The 13,617-nt window shown below is 41.3% G+C and overlaps 1 protein-coding gene across 5 annotated transcripts in view; it reads left to right on the top strand.

The window, feature by feature from the left end:
• The window catches only part of MCC (mutated in colorectal cancers), a 202,669-nt gene extending 189,092 nt beyond the window's left edge, over positions 1-13,577 (top strand). For 3 of the 5 annotated variants that reach the window (XM_017812717.1, XM_017812718.1, XM_017812721.1), the window contains 2 exons: positions 8,281-8,403; positions 9,434-13,577. In XM_017812717.1, coding sequence (XP_017668206.1) covers positions 8,281-8,403; positions 9,434-9,614 — 304 coding nt within the window. In that variant the 3' untranslated portion in view covers positions 9,615-13,577. The remainder of the gene's footprint in view (positions 1-8,280; positions 8,404-9,433) is intronic. The other 2 variants (XM_017812719.1, XM_017812720.1) reach the window with 1 other exon arrangement.
• The last annotated feature ends 40 nt before the right edge of the window (positions 13,578-13,617 follow it).

Genomic DNA, 13,617 nt, shown 5'->3' on the forward strand with positions numbered 1-13,617 from the left:
TTTTTCACAGAAATCACTTTTCTTTGTCATGATAGCTATGCTAACTAGTAGAAATGCAAATTATCTGCAAGTTCTGAGCTGTAAAAGTTACATCTGGATTAATAAATTTCTGATATTGCAGTCTAAGCTCACTAATGTTCCAGCCAAACATAAATGCTTTCTGTCAGAATCTTTAACAGTATTATTTTCCCCTCTCTCTTTTCTTAATGGAATGATGAAGTGGTTCAATAGACATGAAGCCTCTTTTTTCTTGAGTTTGGCACATCCATAAACAAGCTTGTTGGCAGGAAATACTTTATTCTTGTGAGGGCAAAAAATGTGTTCCCAGCAGCCTCATGGCCTGGCACTGACAGCTTGATGATTGTGCCAGAAGCCAGTTTTATGAGAGGATCTGGTTGAATACCCCAAAATCAGACACATGACACAGTCTCTTAGGGAGACCTTAAAACAGTATTTTCCTTGCTGGTTTGTTCTGCTTTGCTATGGAAGGGCAGGGAGAGCTGTGTATGACTTGTGTGAGTTTGGTAACTTAGTAGGTACATACCAGTTTTGCACTACTGCAGGTGAATGCATTAGAGGTGGCAGAAAGGATTAGAGAGGCAGGAAGAATGCCATCTTGCTTTAGCAGGGCAGTGATAATGGTGATATAACTACTCTTTTCTTCCACTAATTTCTTTCATTCTGTGAAAAATGACCAAACAGGCAAGACTGAAACTTCTCTCTCTCCCTAGGCCTTGCTAGAAATGCTTTGTCTGTTGAAGTCCTCCTGCAGTCTCTCCTTGTATTTCCAATTGCTGATAGCTCTTCTGTCTCTGTAGGGTTGTATTTTGTTTATATATTTAGATGGTCATTTATAAGCATTAAAATGATTGGCCAGGAAGGATCTGGCAGTGCTAGGTAAGGGCCATGGCAGGCAAAACACTATAACTAGACTGACTGTTCAGACCTGGGCTGCATCATCATTTGGCACAAAATTACGATCTTTGATGGCTGTGCAGGGTTACATGAACTGTGTCAGTCTAGACGTGTTTCAGTATCTCCCTCACAAAAGAGTGACTTTCCATCTGGCAAGACAACAAAGAAGCTATGTATTTACCATGTCTGATGACTTTTAAACTGAGAGATAGCATACTGAGTGATGCTACTAATAGGGAAGTTGCCATGGAGAGGGGGAAGGAGTTGTAATTGGTAGGACTGGCAAACAGTTCTTTTGCTCTTAATAAAAAGTACATTTTGCACAGAGCTGTGATCCTGCCTCTCTGGAAGTGGAAGCTGCAGGTATTTCTAGTAGGACACAAAGAATTCATGCTATTGCAATAACTTCTATGTGTCTGTTGAGACACAGTAATGCTTATTGCAGTCTTAGGTCCTTATGCTTGTCTGAAGATCACAATTTTGTTTTATGCCAAGCTTCTTTTCAGAGAGGAACCCTTTCAACAGAAAGCTGTGCCAAGGCATGGCAGTGGCTATTTCCTGACACACTGTCAGTGAGAGATAGATCAAGCCACCTTCCTTTATTTTAAACTTCCACAAACTTCATGTGATGGCATCTCAGCTTGGTGTGTTTTCAAGGACCAACCTTCGTTTCATGATAGCAGGATCCAGAAGTCTGTGGAAGCATAGTTGAAATTCAGGCCTATCTTGACCATCAGTCAGGCTATGTCTCAGAAATGGAAGTAGAAATACCTAAAACACATCATATTGTAATGATCCAGATTTAAAATTACTCTTAAGACTTTTACTGATTCGTAAAATCCTCCTTTTCTTTAACCAAAGTACAGGACAAACATGGTGGATAAAAGAGGGGAGAGGGAGGCAGGGGTTGTTGTTGTGCAGCTACTGATGCATCCTCAGGGGTTTTTTTGTCAGTTACATTTGCTTATTTCTGTCCTTTAATTATCACATCCATTAAATGAAGAGATAAGCAACTCTGAGACATATGAAAGCCAGACACTGTCATGGATTGCAGCCATTGCAAGTTTCAGAGATATCCTTTTTGTGCCTGTGTTGTATTCTGCTGTGGTTTCCCTTGGCTGCCTGAGGAGTTCAGGAGTTATGACCTGTGTCTGGAAATCCCTCTGGAGAGTGCCACTGAGAAAAACCTTCTCACAAGAAGAGAAGTGACTCATGGTGATATAAGGTGCTTCCTCAGAAGCACCTCAAGTAGCTGTTTTTTTACATGCATCACAGACAGCCATAATTTTTCTTTTTCTCTACTTTTGACATGGAATAAGTAGTTCTCCTTACCACTGTGTGGTTATCTGAACTGCTAAGCTGCTGTGCACTTGGATATAATCATCACAGGGAGCTCCAAATAGCTCCAGGTCTGGAGAGCTCCCAGCCTGGGCTGGCAAAGCTGCATGGGAGGTTTGAGCAGTGAGCGTGGCAGGCATGCTGCTGTCTCCCTCCAGGGCCGTTCTCCCTTTCTGCTGCCAGTCTGTAGTTTCCAGGACCACACCTGGCCTGTCTCCCAACTGCAGGTGGTGTAACACATGCCCGTGGTACTGTCTGGTTTTTGAGATCTGCTCTAAGCATCTGACAGTTAGCAAAAAAAAACCAAAACAAAAAAAAGTACAATATTTTACACCAGCAGCAAAGTGTTTTCTTAAAGCACCCTCCATCTTCTCTGTGATCAGAAGAGGCTCCCTTTGCACAGGTAGCAGCCAGTACAGGTGTTCTCAAGCCTAGTGAATCCTGAGGAGATGAGCCAGGAAGACATGGCATTTGAAGAGGATAATTTTAATACCTTCTTGGCATTTGTGAGGCATTGCTTTGTTACCTCTTTAGTAAAGTTATTATATATTAGTTGTTTTCCTTAGCAGGCCAACTCAGACCAGTGAGGCAAGAATGCATTTGAATTGGCTTGGGGATTCTGCATGCCAGCCTGATGAAGAATGTTAGTTTAAACTGCTGATGAAAAGAGAATTTATCTGCATTCCTTTTAAATGTCCAGCTGTTATCTCCTGAGAGGAATGGAGTCAAATGCCTAGAAAAAACAGTCATGTGTCACCCTGTTCAACTGGAAAAGTCAGTGAGGGATCATGCCAGGCTCACAACAGGAAGGTATGAGGAAAGGGAGTAGGAGTGAAGTGTGGGATTGAAGGTGTGTGCCTGCCCTTCCAAGCAGGGACCATGAAGATGGCTTGGGACCACCACACAGGAGGTGCCTTTCCTACCTCCCTTCACCAAGCCCCAGGTGCCTAGGGTCTACCCCACCTGCATGGATACTCTTGGTTAGGAAGCCTCTGGCCTCTGTACCCTTGGACTGGCTGCCCAGCTGCTGCTGGTGCTGCTGCCTCAGGGATTTGTGTCTGCAGAGCTCAGGGGCAGGTGCTGAGCCAATGGTGCCCCTCCGATTGCTGAGCCAGGATTTGAAGAGATCTGCTTGTGGCAGGCAGTGCACCCTGATCAGTAAAATGATGGCCCCAGGGATGGCAGGACTTCTCTGCCTGGCTGTGGGAAACTTTCTCACCTCTTGATTTGGAGAGAGCTCATTGTTCCTCTTTTGCTTCAGATTTGGCAGGAGCTCTGGTGCTCCTGACACCAGAGCAGGGGGGTGGTAGCTGGTGCTTTCACAAGAAGGGGAGTTAGCTGGGTACACTCCAAGCCAGGGGCAGAAAAATCAACTTTTTGCATGCCAGAAGAGCAGCTTCCTGTTTGCAGCACTGGGGAATTTTCAATAAAATAAGTAAGGGCAGGAAAATCTGGGAAGACTTCTAGCATGTGAAACCTGAACATGTCTGGAAATGCCCAGACAGAAGGGAAAATATAAGGTATTCATGACCTTGCTTACATTACTATGTGCCAAACACAGTGTGCCAAACATGGTGTCACTGAGTGGAGGCCAAATTGACAGAAACTGCAGAAATGTGCCCGATGTTACATAGTTTCCTTTATGGCTCTGGCAGAATTCCCCACCCTTTGCGTTGGTAGCCTTGAAACCAGTGAACACCAGTTATCCCCTTCCTATTCAGCCATCCTGTAAGTCTGAAACAAAAAGCCCTTGAAAACCACTTAGCAACTGCCTACTGAGTGTTTTGATTGTGAAAATACAAAACAAAAGTCTTTATTACCAGCATATTAGGTGTTTCATTGAAAATACTGTTTTAGCGGATGTTGGCATAGGCTGTAAGCCTCTGAATACACTTATTCTGAGCTTTTCCCTGGAAAAGGAGCAGTCAGGGATTTCCCTAGCTGACTTCTCAAGTGCCCCACAGCAGAGAGCCCTTGTGCTTGGAAGTGAGCCATGCCCTCAGATCATAGGCTTGTTCCCTCTTCTGGGAATACTTGTGTATTTCCTCTGTGCACACAAGATGTCATGGCTGTATTTTCTGCAGCTCCAGCTGCAGTAGCCACTCGGAGGAGGAGCTGTTGGGAGCAAAAGCTGTGCTGACCTCTGCAGTCTGATAGACTTGAGAGTTTGGGGCTCACAGAAATTGTTTTCTCAGAAAAAAATACTTGCTTGTCATTCCCTCTTCCCATCAAAATACACATATAAATGCTTTCTTGGGATCCACAGAGGTCCATACTACAGCCCTGGGGCACAACTGCAGTGCAAATTTGGGGTGTAAGCTTCTATGTGATTTTGGATTCTGGACTCTGGAAGACTGGCAGCAGAAATCTGTGCCACAGCCATATGATGATCCCTGTTGTAGAATGCTCATATGGTTGTCACTTCAAATGCAGTTCCTTCTCTGCTTTGCAGCTTTGACATCTCATTGTGGAAAAGTACTGCATATGACTATGACTATTGTTTTAAAATATTCTGCCATAATAAGCCTGTAGTGGCTAATTTTTCATATCCTGCTGATTTAAAAGAGCAATGAGGACAGTGAAGTGGTGCTAGAAATTCCGTAAAGACAGCTAACCCTGTACTGTATTAAAGGAATACAAATAGCAGCTCAGGACTCATTATCACTCCAGTTCACTACCTAACCAAGCAATCAGTTTTGAAGAGAAATAAGGACAATTCTTCCTGACCAGACTGAGGTAGTTAGTGATAGAAATGGAGGGAAGTGGGAGGAGTTAGCATTGTGAGGCATGGAATTTTTAGGAAGGGGCAGAGAATTTGCTGGTCAGCCGGTATGGTACAGCTCTGAGGTCTGTTATCTGCTACTAAAAGAGAAGGTGCAGCACTATGGGGAAAACCTTACATACTTTTTGCATGTAATAGTCATTAACCAGGTGTGTGTGCATCTCCATTTCCAAGACTAAAACAAGATATTTACTATGTCTTTACTGTTGCTGCTGTGTCTGTCTCCTCAGGTGTTATTTGTTCTATGAAATGTCTCTTGAAGTAAAGATATTTAGATAGGCATTTTTAAAATCAGGAACAGAAGGTGTAAATGTAGATCCCTATGGGTTGGGGGTTTTGAAGATTTTTGGGATATTTCAGCATGTGCAATCAAAATACTAGTTGTTTTCCATGAGATTAAGTTTGAGTCGCTACTAACTAGTGCTGTTTTAACTGACTTCAAAGCCAAAGTTTTAGTGTAAATGTAAGTTTGGGTCATCTATAGATTTGAAGTATTAACAACTGTTACCTATTTAGCTAGATGGTTCAGATCTAGCATCTGAAAGTTAGGTAGCTTGTGGAGGTCCAGGGTGCTGGCTCTGTGTCTTTGACAAGCAGCAAGATTAAGGATGTTACAGACCAAAAGTAAAGAAATACAGCTTGATGTTTAGCTGGGTTTGGACTGAACAGGACTGGCTGAAAGGTGTGAGTGCAAAACAGACAAAAGGTGATATAGTTGTTTTGTCAGGTAACAGTCACCATAGCAAGCAAACTTTACCATGCATGACAGGCTCCTCAAAGTCTTTCCACTGTGTTTCTTTTCCACGCAGCTTTTGTTACAACAGGTGTATTAAGGACTTAAGCTGCAGTGAACTGTGGTTCTGCAGGGTTTTTTCCAAAGTGTGCAGTGTTTTCACAGCCATACCTTTTCGTGCACATAATGTTAAATCAGCCTCCTGTGATTTTTAGATTTTAGATTTCTCTGCCCACCCAAATGCATGTTTATTTTGTTGGACTTGCTGTTCATGCCAGGTCTCTGTGCTGAGCATGGTGTTACTGAGCCTTCCCAGAGCCTCTGGCTGTGGTGACCTCTGGAGCAGGCAAGAACCAAATTTACCCTACTCTGTTCTTCGTATCAGTAGTGCCATGCCACAAACACATTAGGTCTGGCCTCTGCCAAGTCTGATGTTTTCTTGTTTATATTCTGTTGCAAGTAAAAATGGATTTTTTTTTCCTCTTTCTTTGCAGAACACAGACTTTGACCGTAGACTGTGCTGAGTCTTTCTGGCTGCTAAGATAGGATATAAAAAATGAAATTTATATTTGGGGTGGATGGCAGTGAGCTTTTAAGTGGTAGGGAAAAAGATTGTATTATTTGAAAACACAGAGCATATTCCTTCAATGAAAGGACGCACAAAGAATACTGATGATTTTTCATCAACAAGGCCCCTCTTATGTCCTTTTCAATTTTACCGGTAAACCAGCGTCTGAGTCTCTTGGGATAAACTGCTGACTTGGAATATTTCCCCGTCTGACTTTGTGAAAGCCCTTCTGTAGCTGCTGAAGCCAGGCGGTCTCCTTGTCTCTGGCGATAAAAGGCTGCCCTAGTCCGGCCACTCTCGGAACTGCAGCCTGCTGAGCTGCGATTCAAGGACCATCCGTGTGGTCTGTTCAGAGCTGCGGAAGCTTTTAGGGTGTTCGTTCCCGGTGGGCTTGTGTGGGAGACAGCAGTCGTCTTGTTATTGAGATGAAACACAGCATATTCACTTAGCACTGCAGCAAAAACAAGAGGGAGAGGCCAGTCACTGCAAAGTGGTTCTGGGCAGCAAAGCACAGACAAATGTCTACATGCAAACACATAAAGTTCCCAAGTGTAAGATTTGATACTGCAAAATCTGTGTCCCAGTTGAGCCCAGCTCCATGTCAGTCTTAAAAGCTTTTTTTTCTTTTTTTCTCCCAAATCTGATGGTTTTCTTCTCTGGGCTATCTGCTGTGAGGATGGGTCACGGGAAAAGCTCCTGGGTCTCCACACTAGCACAGTAACAGTCCCCTGTCAGTGTAGGAGTGGGCTGGGCAGCCTTCAGCTCTGAGCAGGGAGCTCCCCAGGGAGAAGCACCTGCCTCATGCCACATGCTTACCTGTGCTAGGAAATACTTTTTAAAGCCAGCTTAATCCCCAAGCTGTAATGCTTGCTTCTGCTCAGAATTTCTGTCTCGTTCACTTTTTCTTTTCCTCATAGAGATACTTGTAATGTAAAAATACTATAAGGTACCTTGCTTCGATTTTGGCACACTTCATGTAATTAACTTTTGGTTCATAGTTAGCAAGTAAGTGTTAGTCACTATATCAGCATTTTAAGCCTCACTACTCTGGCTTGTTTGAAAGAGTCCTTCATAGAAAAAAATGCTCTTTCTTCTGTATTTCTTGTATTTGCCCTTTTCTGTCTGTGCTCCCATCTCCTGTTCTTAACTTTTTCTCACTGCCACATGGACTTGACTTGCTGGCTCCATAAAAAGCTAGTCAGTTACTGTAATACAGACTTAAATTTATACTCAAGTATAAATTACTTGAGTAAATTTGAGGTAGTAACTAAAATCAGTAGAATTGCTCAGAGGCTGGTGAAACACTGGCACAGGTTGCCCAGAGAGCCGGTAGGTGCCCCATCCCTGGAAACATTCAAGGACAGGTCAGATGAGGCTCTAAGCAACCTGATCAACCTAATCTACTTGACAATGTCCCTGCTAGATGTCAGGCTAGATGACTTTTAGAGGTCCCTTCCAACCCAAACCATTCTGTGGTTCTCTGTGTAAAGAGAAATTTGTTTAGTAAAATATTTTTAATAGCAATGCTGGAATGGTATTTTTAATTAAAATTTGTCACAATGTTTAAGTACCTTTGGTGGTTTTCTGTGCTATCTCATTCAGGACACAGTAGGCATGTTCTAGGTATTCTTAAACTTTTATTTATGTATCTTTGTGCTTATTTCTTAGTGTGATTTAATGCATACAAGACTACAATCTACAAGAGAAGTTTGTTTACTTTTTTGTCTGCTGTATCTCTGATCATATAGTTTACAATGGTAAATGTTATAAATATCAATCTTTGGAGAATTTTAATGTAAGAACTACCTCCTGTATTATCCAAGTAGTAATAAGGGGAATATTTTCAGCCTGTCAACCCAGCACAGGACAACTGTTCATGCACTTTTGCTGAATTGTTATTTCTGTTTTGAACATAGTTTTCTACCTCCTCTTTTCCTGGTCCAGGGAGAAGAAACTGAAGGCTAGAGTGCAGGAGTTAGTGAGTGCTTTGGAGAGGCTCACGAAGAGCAGTGAGATCAGACATCAGCAGTCAGCAGAATTTGTTAATGACCTTAAAAGGGCAAACAGGTAAAGGATCTACCAGCAGATGGACCTGCCGTTGATTTTTTTTTCTGTGTTCTGGCAATGCACTGTAATATTCCCCTTACCTTAATGAGAAGTTTATGGATCCTTGAATTCACACACATTGAGTCTTTAAGGCTCTAGTTAGAGATGTGGGTATTAAACCTCCCATGTAGGCCACTGACAACTACACAGTTAAGAACAGAGGGAGGGAAATAGGTTAATCTTAACTGAGTTACTAGTAAATGCACTTAAAGAAACAAACAAAACTCAGATTTATAAATCTGTTACTTTGTTTTAAACTTCCCTTTTTCCTTTGGCTCCAGCCTCTTCATTAATAAACTCTCTTGGATAATCACAGTTAAACTGTATTGCTTACTCAGGGCATTTTACTGGCCCTGTGTTTGGATGAACTAGGAATACAGTGAACTCCAGCTGCCTTCCTGCAAGGAACTATCACTCACAGTGTAGTTTTTCTTAAATTATACCTGAAAGCCTTTGTGGTGAAAAGCAACATCCACCTCAAGCTTTCCTACTCAGTCAAGGTGGAGGCACAGAACCTACCCAGCAGCTGGTAAATTAGCACAAGATACCATCCTCTGAATGTAAATGTGATTTTTTAAAATGGAAAATGCAAAATCAGTCCTGGATTTTCTAAAAAGATTCTGGCCATGCAGTGTTCTTATAAATCATTACATGTTTAATGTTGTGGTATCCTGACTCACAAACAGTGCTCTGCAAGGTCATCATCAGGAACCTCTATCTTGCTCTTTGAACCATGTTTAAACATATTTTCTTTACCAGTTTCCTGGTAGAGGTGTGGACTTCCCCAGAAAAGACACAGACATTAGTATTGATTTGGATTTGGATCAATAAGGTTTGGATCTAATCCATTTTAAAGCACTGGTTAATTTCAGGAAGATTATCAGTACACTTTGGAGTTTTCTGAAGGTAGGGCTTTGGGGTGGATTTTTTGTAACACTTGCTACGAACAAGACTTTTTGAATTACCTTGTATTGCCTTGTGTTTTTAACAGCAACTTGGTAGCAGCTTATGAAAAAGCAAAGAAAAAGCATCAAAATAAGCTGAAGAAACTGGAATCACAAATGATGGCCATGGTGGAGAGACATGAAACACAAGTGAGGATGCTCAAACAAAGAATAGCTTTACTGGAAGAAGAGAACTCCAGACCACACACCAATGAAACTTCACTTTAATTGCATCTCTTTAAAGGATGCTTAGTGCCATTACAACTTTCTTTCTTTTGGAGGCTGACTTTTAGGGAGCTTCAAACGCTAAAAGCTCTGACTGTCAATGCTGACACACTTAAATCACCTTCTCTGGGATCCCAGAGAGGTGTCATGGGGATAATAAAAATGTTAACCTTAATAACTGTTTCATAATGTAAAATGGCAGTGCCTGAATTATCATGCTATAATTATGTACATTGTCCGTGTCATTATGTCTATATTCATACAGCTTCTCTTCCATTTTATATACGTCCCATGGGTGACAGTGTCACATAGCAAAATAATTAATTTTAAGAGGTTTTCATTTCAGTCATTTGGAGATCATTTGAGAATTTTCCCAATCCCTGAGCTCCCTCTGCACACAAGTCCATATTGTACCCTCAAGAAAGACTTGCTCTTGTGGTTAAACCAACCAAATGGGTAGCTGCAGAGAGGGGAGATGACAGACTGCCTTGCTTTTTTGCACCCTATTTGCAATACTGCTGCTCACAGTGCAGATCAGGTGGGAAAATTCCTGTTGATTTGGAAAAAAACCCAAGAAACTCTCAGAGTTGCATCTCTGAGAACCATGATGATGGTGTATTTCTTACAGTTTGTAAGAGGGCTAAAGGCTGTGAGTTTCACCACACCACGTAGATGGTCTGAGCCAAGGGTGGGTAAGAAATGATAGGAGACCTTCTGGTATTTATATTACATGGTGTTTGCAACTACTTTGTAGAAGAGTTGGTTTTTCTTGCTAACACATTATAGCCAAGGTTTTCTCTAAGAAGCTGGGCCATTTTTGTCACATGTATAGTACTTATTACAGCTTACTGTGATCAAGAGGTAGAATGTCTTTTTTTAATACTTTTTTTTGACCCAAAAAGGTACTTATTAGGAATGTACCTGTTTAATATTGAATACGTAGGCACAAAACTATAAATGTGTAGATGTATGGATATCCTGTCACAAACAGAATGTGAATGGTAAAGTCTTCTTATAGCTTCTTAGGTTAGTTTTTGTTACTGCTAACATTTCCTTCTTTCGTTTAAGTCACATCATATTGCTGTATTATCAAACTGACTGAATGGCAAATGTTGCCCTATTATATTAATGAACATTAAGCAAATCATGGGGATAAGGTTGATTTCTGTTGGGGTCAAAATACAGGAGTCTGCCATAGCACCTGTTACGTTCAGATTCTTCTTCTTTTTGACAGAGTACGTAAAAGAGCTTCCATGTGTGTTTTAACATGGCAAACTAGAGTCAATTCACTGTGCTAGCCTGCTACTATGTTACACCTCTGCTTTGCTTTTTTTCAGGCTTATTTCCTAGGGAATCTGATTTCAGGAGTCATTCATCCTTTTTGCTTCACATGTTGAGTGAGTTGCACCTCCAGTTTTACCAGTGTATTTAGAATTATGATAACTTCTCTCACTTATTCCTCCCATTTCTAGTACTAAGGAAATATTTTTAGACGACTTTAACTGTTTTTGTCTACTGTTGGGTTAGGCCAGGCAGCCAAAATATGGGAATTTGTGTTCAGAGTATGGCATTATTGTTACACCTTGGTTGCATCTGAAACTGTAGCAGTTGGTGTTCATCTCTTTCTACTGTAGCTGCTGTTGTCTTCTTTCCTTAGAGTAGTCATTCCTACTTCCCTAGAGCCTGATACTTCATCTACAAAGCCAGCATGACTGATTGCAACAGCAAGTTAAAACAACGCTGATTTCAAAATTTTTAGTTAGTAACATCCTGGAATTGGTTTTGATCAGTCCTCTTTCTCAAGCTAATTGCACTTAATTTACAACGTGAATTGAAATTTTTGCAAACCAGTCTGTTGAGGGGGGAAACACATTGATTTCTGCTGCCTTTATGGTGTTGCTTGTCAGCTTTCTGTGGCATTTCCCTTTTTTGGCTAAGTTTCTCACCAACAGGAACATGGGGGTTTGCCATAAGCTTCAGTTGTAGCTGAGCACACTTGTTTCACAAGAAACACAAAGTAAAATATCCACTATGTACTGTGGTAAAAATACAGTTACACTTTTGTCTTCTGGCATCTGAAACACCCATCTGATTTGAGGTAATCTCAAAATGTCCATGAGAAATACCTTTCAATGAAGAGGACTATAAACAACTACTGCACTGGATTGCCTCTTAGGCTCTTTTTTTTTTTTTTTTTTTTTCCTATTTAGAATAACAGAATCACACAATGATTTGGAAGGGACCTTAAAAGATCATCTTGTTCCAACACCCCTGCTGTGGGCAGGGACATGTCCTTCTACACCAGGTGGCTTCAAGCCCCATTCAACCTGGCCTTGAACACTTCCATGGATGGAGCATCCGCAGCTTCTCTGGGCAGCCTGTTCCAGTGCCTCACCACCTTCACAGTAAAGAATTTATTCCCTAAAAAAATTTCTTAGTACCACTTGAATTTAAATCTGTCTTTAAATTATAGGTACAAATTAAGAAAGCATAAAACCACAGCAACACAGAATGGTTGGAAGGGACCACTGGTGGGGTCATCTGGTCCAACCTCCCTGCTCAAGCCGGGTTTCCTGGAGCAGGTTACTCAGCATTGCATCCAGATGGTTCTGGAACATCTCCACTGAGGGAGACTCCACAAGCTCTCTGGTCAACCTGTTCCAGTGCTCAGTAACCTGCTCAGAAAAGAATTTGTTCCTCATACTGACGATCAGTTTCTGCCTGTTGCCTCTTGTCCTCTTGCTAGGCGCCCCAAGCAGAGCCTGGTTCATCCTCTGACCCATCCCTGCAGACACTGACAGACATTGATGAGGTCCCCTCTCAGTCCTGTCCTCTCAGGGCTGAACAGGCACCTGGGTTTAGAGGCATAAAAAACTGCAATTGTCCTCAGTGCTTTTCAGGCCTCAAGACTTGCTGATGTCGTTTCACTGCATTTACTATGTATCTTTCCTGCCAGCTGTGCTCTGAAAGTGCTCTAGAATTAATTATAAATCATCAGTAAATGTAAGCCATTTTCTTCCCAGAGGGTTTGTAGATGAAAAAGAAACACTGATATTACACAGCCTCAGCAGCAGCAAGTTTGCCAGACCACCAGTTTAGTTTGCCCAAGCAAGCAGCTACTGATTGAATTGTTGGCATGCTGGAAAAGATCAGTAGAGAAGTGGTAAAAGGTTTAGTGCTAGTGTGCAAACTCTTCAATATTAATAATTAGCTGTAGTTCCAGTGTAGCCATTACAATGGCACCAACCCTGAGAATAAAAGCCAAAAAACTTAACAACTCTGTTCATGCAGCTCTGAAATACCAGCACATGAGATATAAGAGGGTGCGATGCGCCCTGAGTCACAGCAACTTAACTCTTCTAACATTTGCTGCAGAAATAATACATTGGAAAAACAAGAAATATAGGTGGTTCTTGCCAACAAAACCTAAGTCCACTCATGACTTTTTGATCTTTTAAGTCATCAGAGTGCATGAAACTTCGTATTTCACAGTGTGTTCAGAAAAAAAAAAAATTACTTTTTTTTTTTCTAATTATATGTATAAATCTTCACCAGCTTGAATGTACTGTTAGCTATTGCAAAGCACATGTGACTAAGTTTGCATTCATGTCAGTATTGTTCTACTGGTTTTATTAGGATTTTCTCCTCCTTTAATACTGCACCATACATTTTAACTTTATACATTTTTCACCATACTGAATTAGCTTTAAATGTGTTGCTACTTTTCAGTTTCCTAGCAGCTGTAAAATAGCTATTTTGTGTTTATTTGATATAGAATTGTAAAAATTGCATTTATTTATACAGAGGCATTTATAATACTTATTTTACAAATGTTCTTATATTCTGAATAAATTTCTAATGCTGTTTCTTTGCCTTTGGCGTTGTTTTACCATAACTTGTCATCTTATTGTTGAATGGGCCACCTCTAAGTATCCTAGACACAAAGGTACCTCATCTCCAAGGTAGGTTACCGAGGGAGATGGTGTGACATTGTCAAGAACGTTTC

The sequence above is a fragment of the Lepidothrix coronata genome, unplaced genomic scaffold (assembly GCF_001604755.1).
Source record: "Lepidothrix coronata isolate B3197 unplaced genomic scaffold, Lepidothrix_coronata-1.0 Scaffold37, whole genome shotgun sequence".
NCBI classification, from domain to species: domain Eukaryota; kingdom Metazoa; phylum Chordata; class Aves; order Passeriformes; family Pipridae; genus Lepidothrix; species Lepidothrix coronata.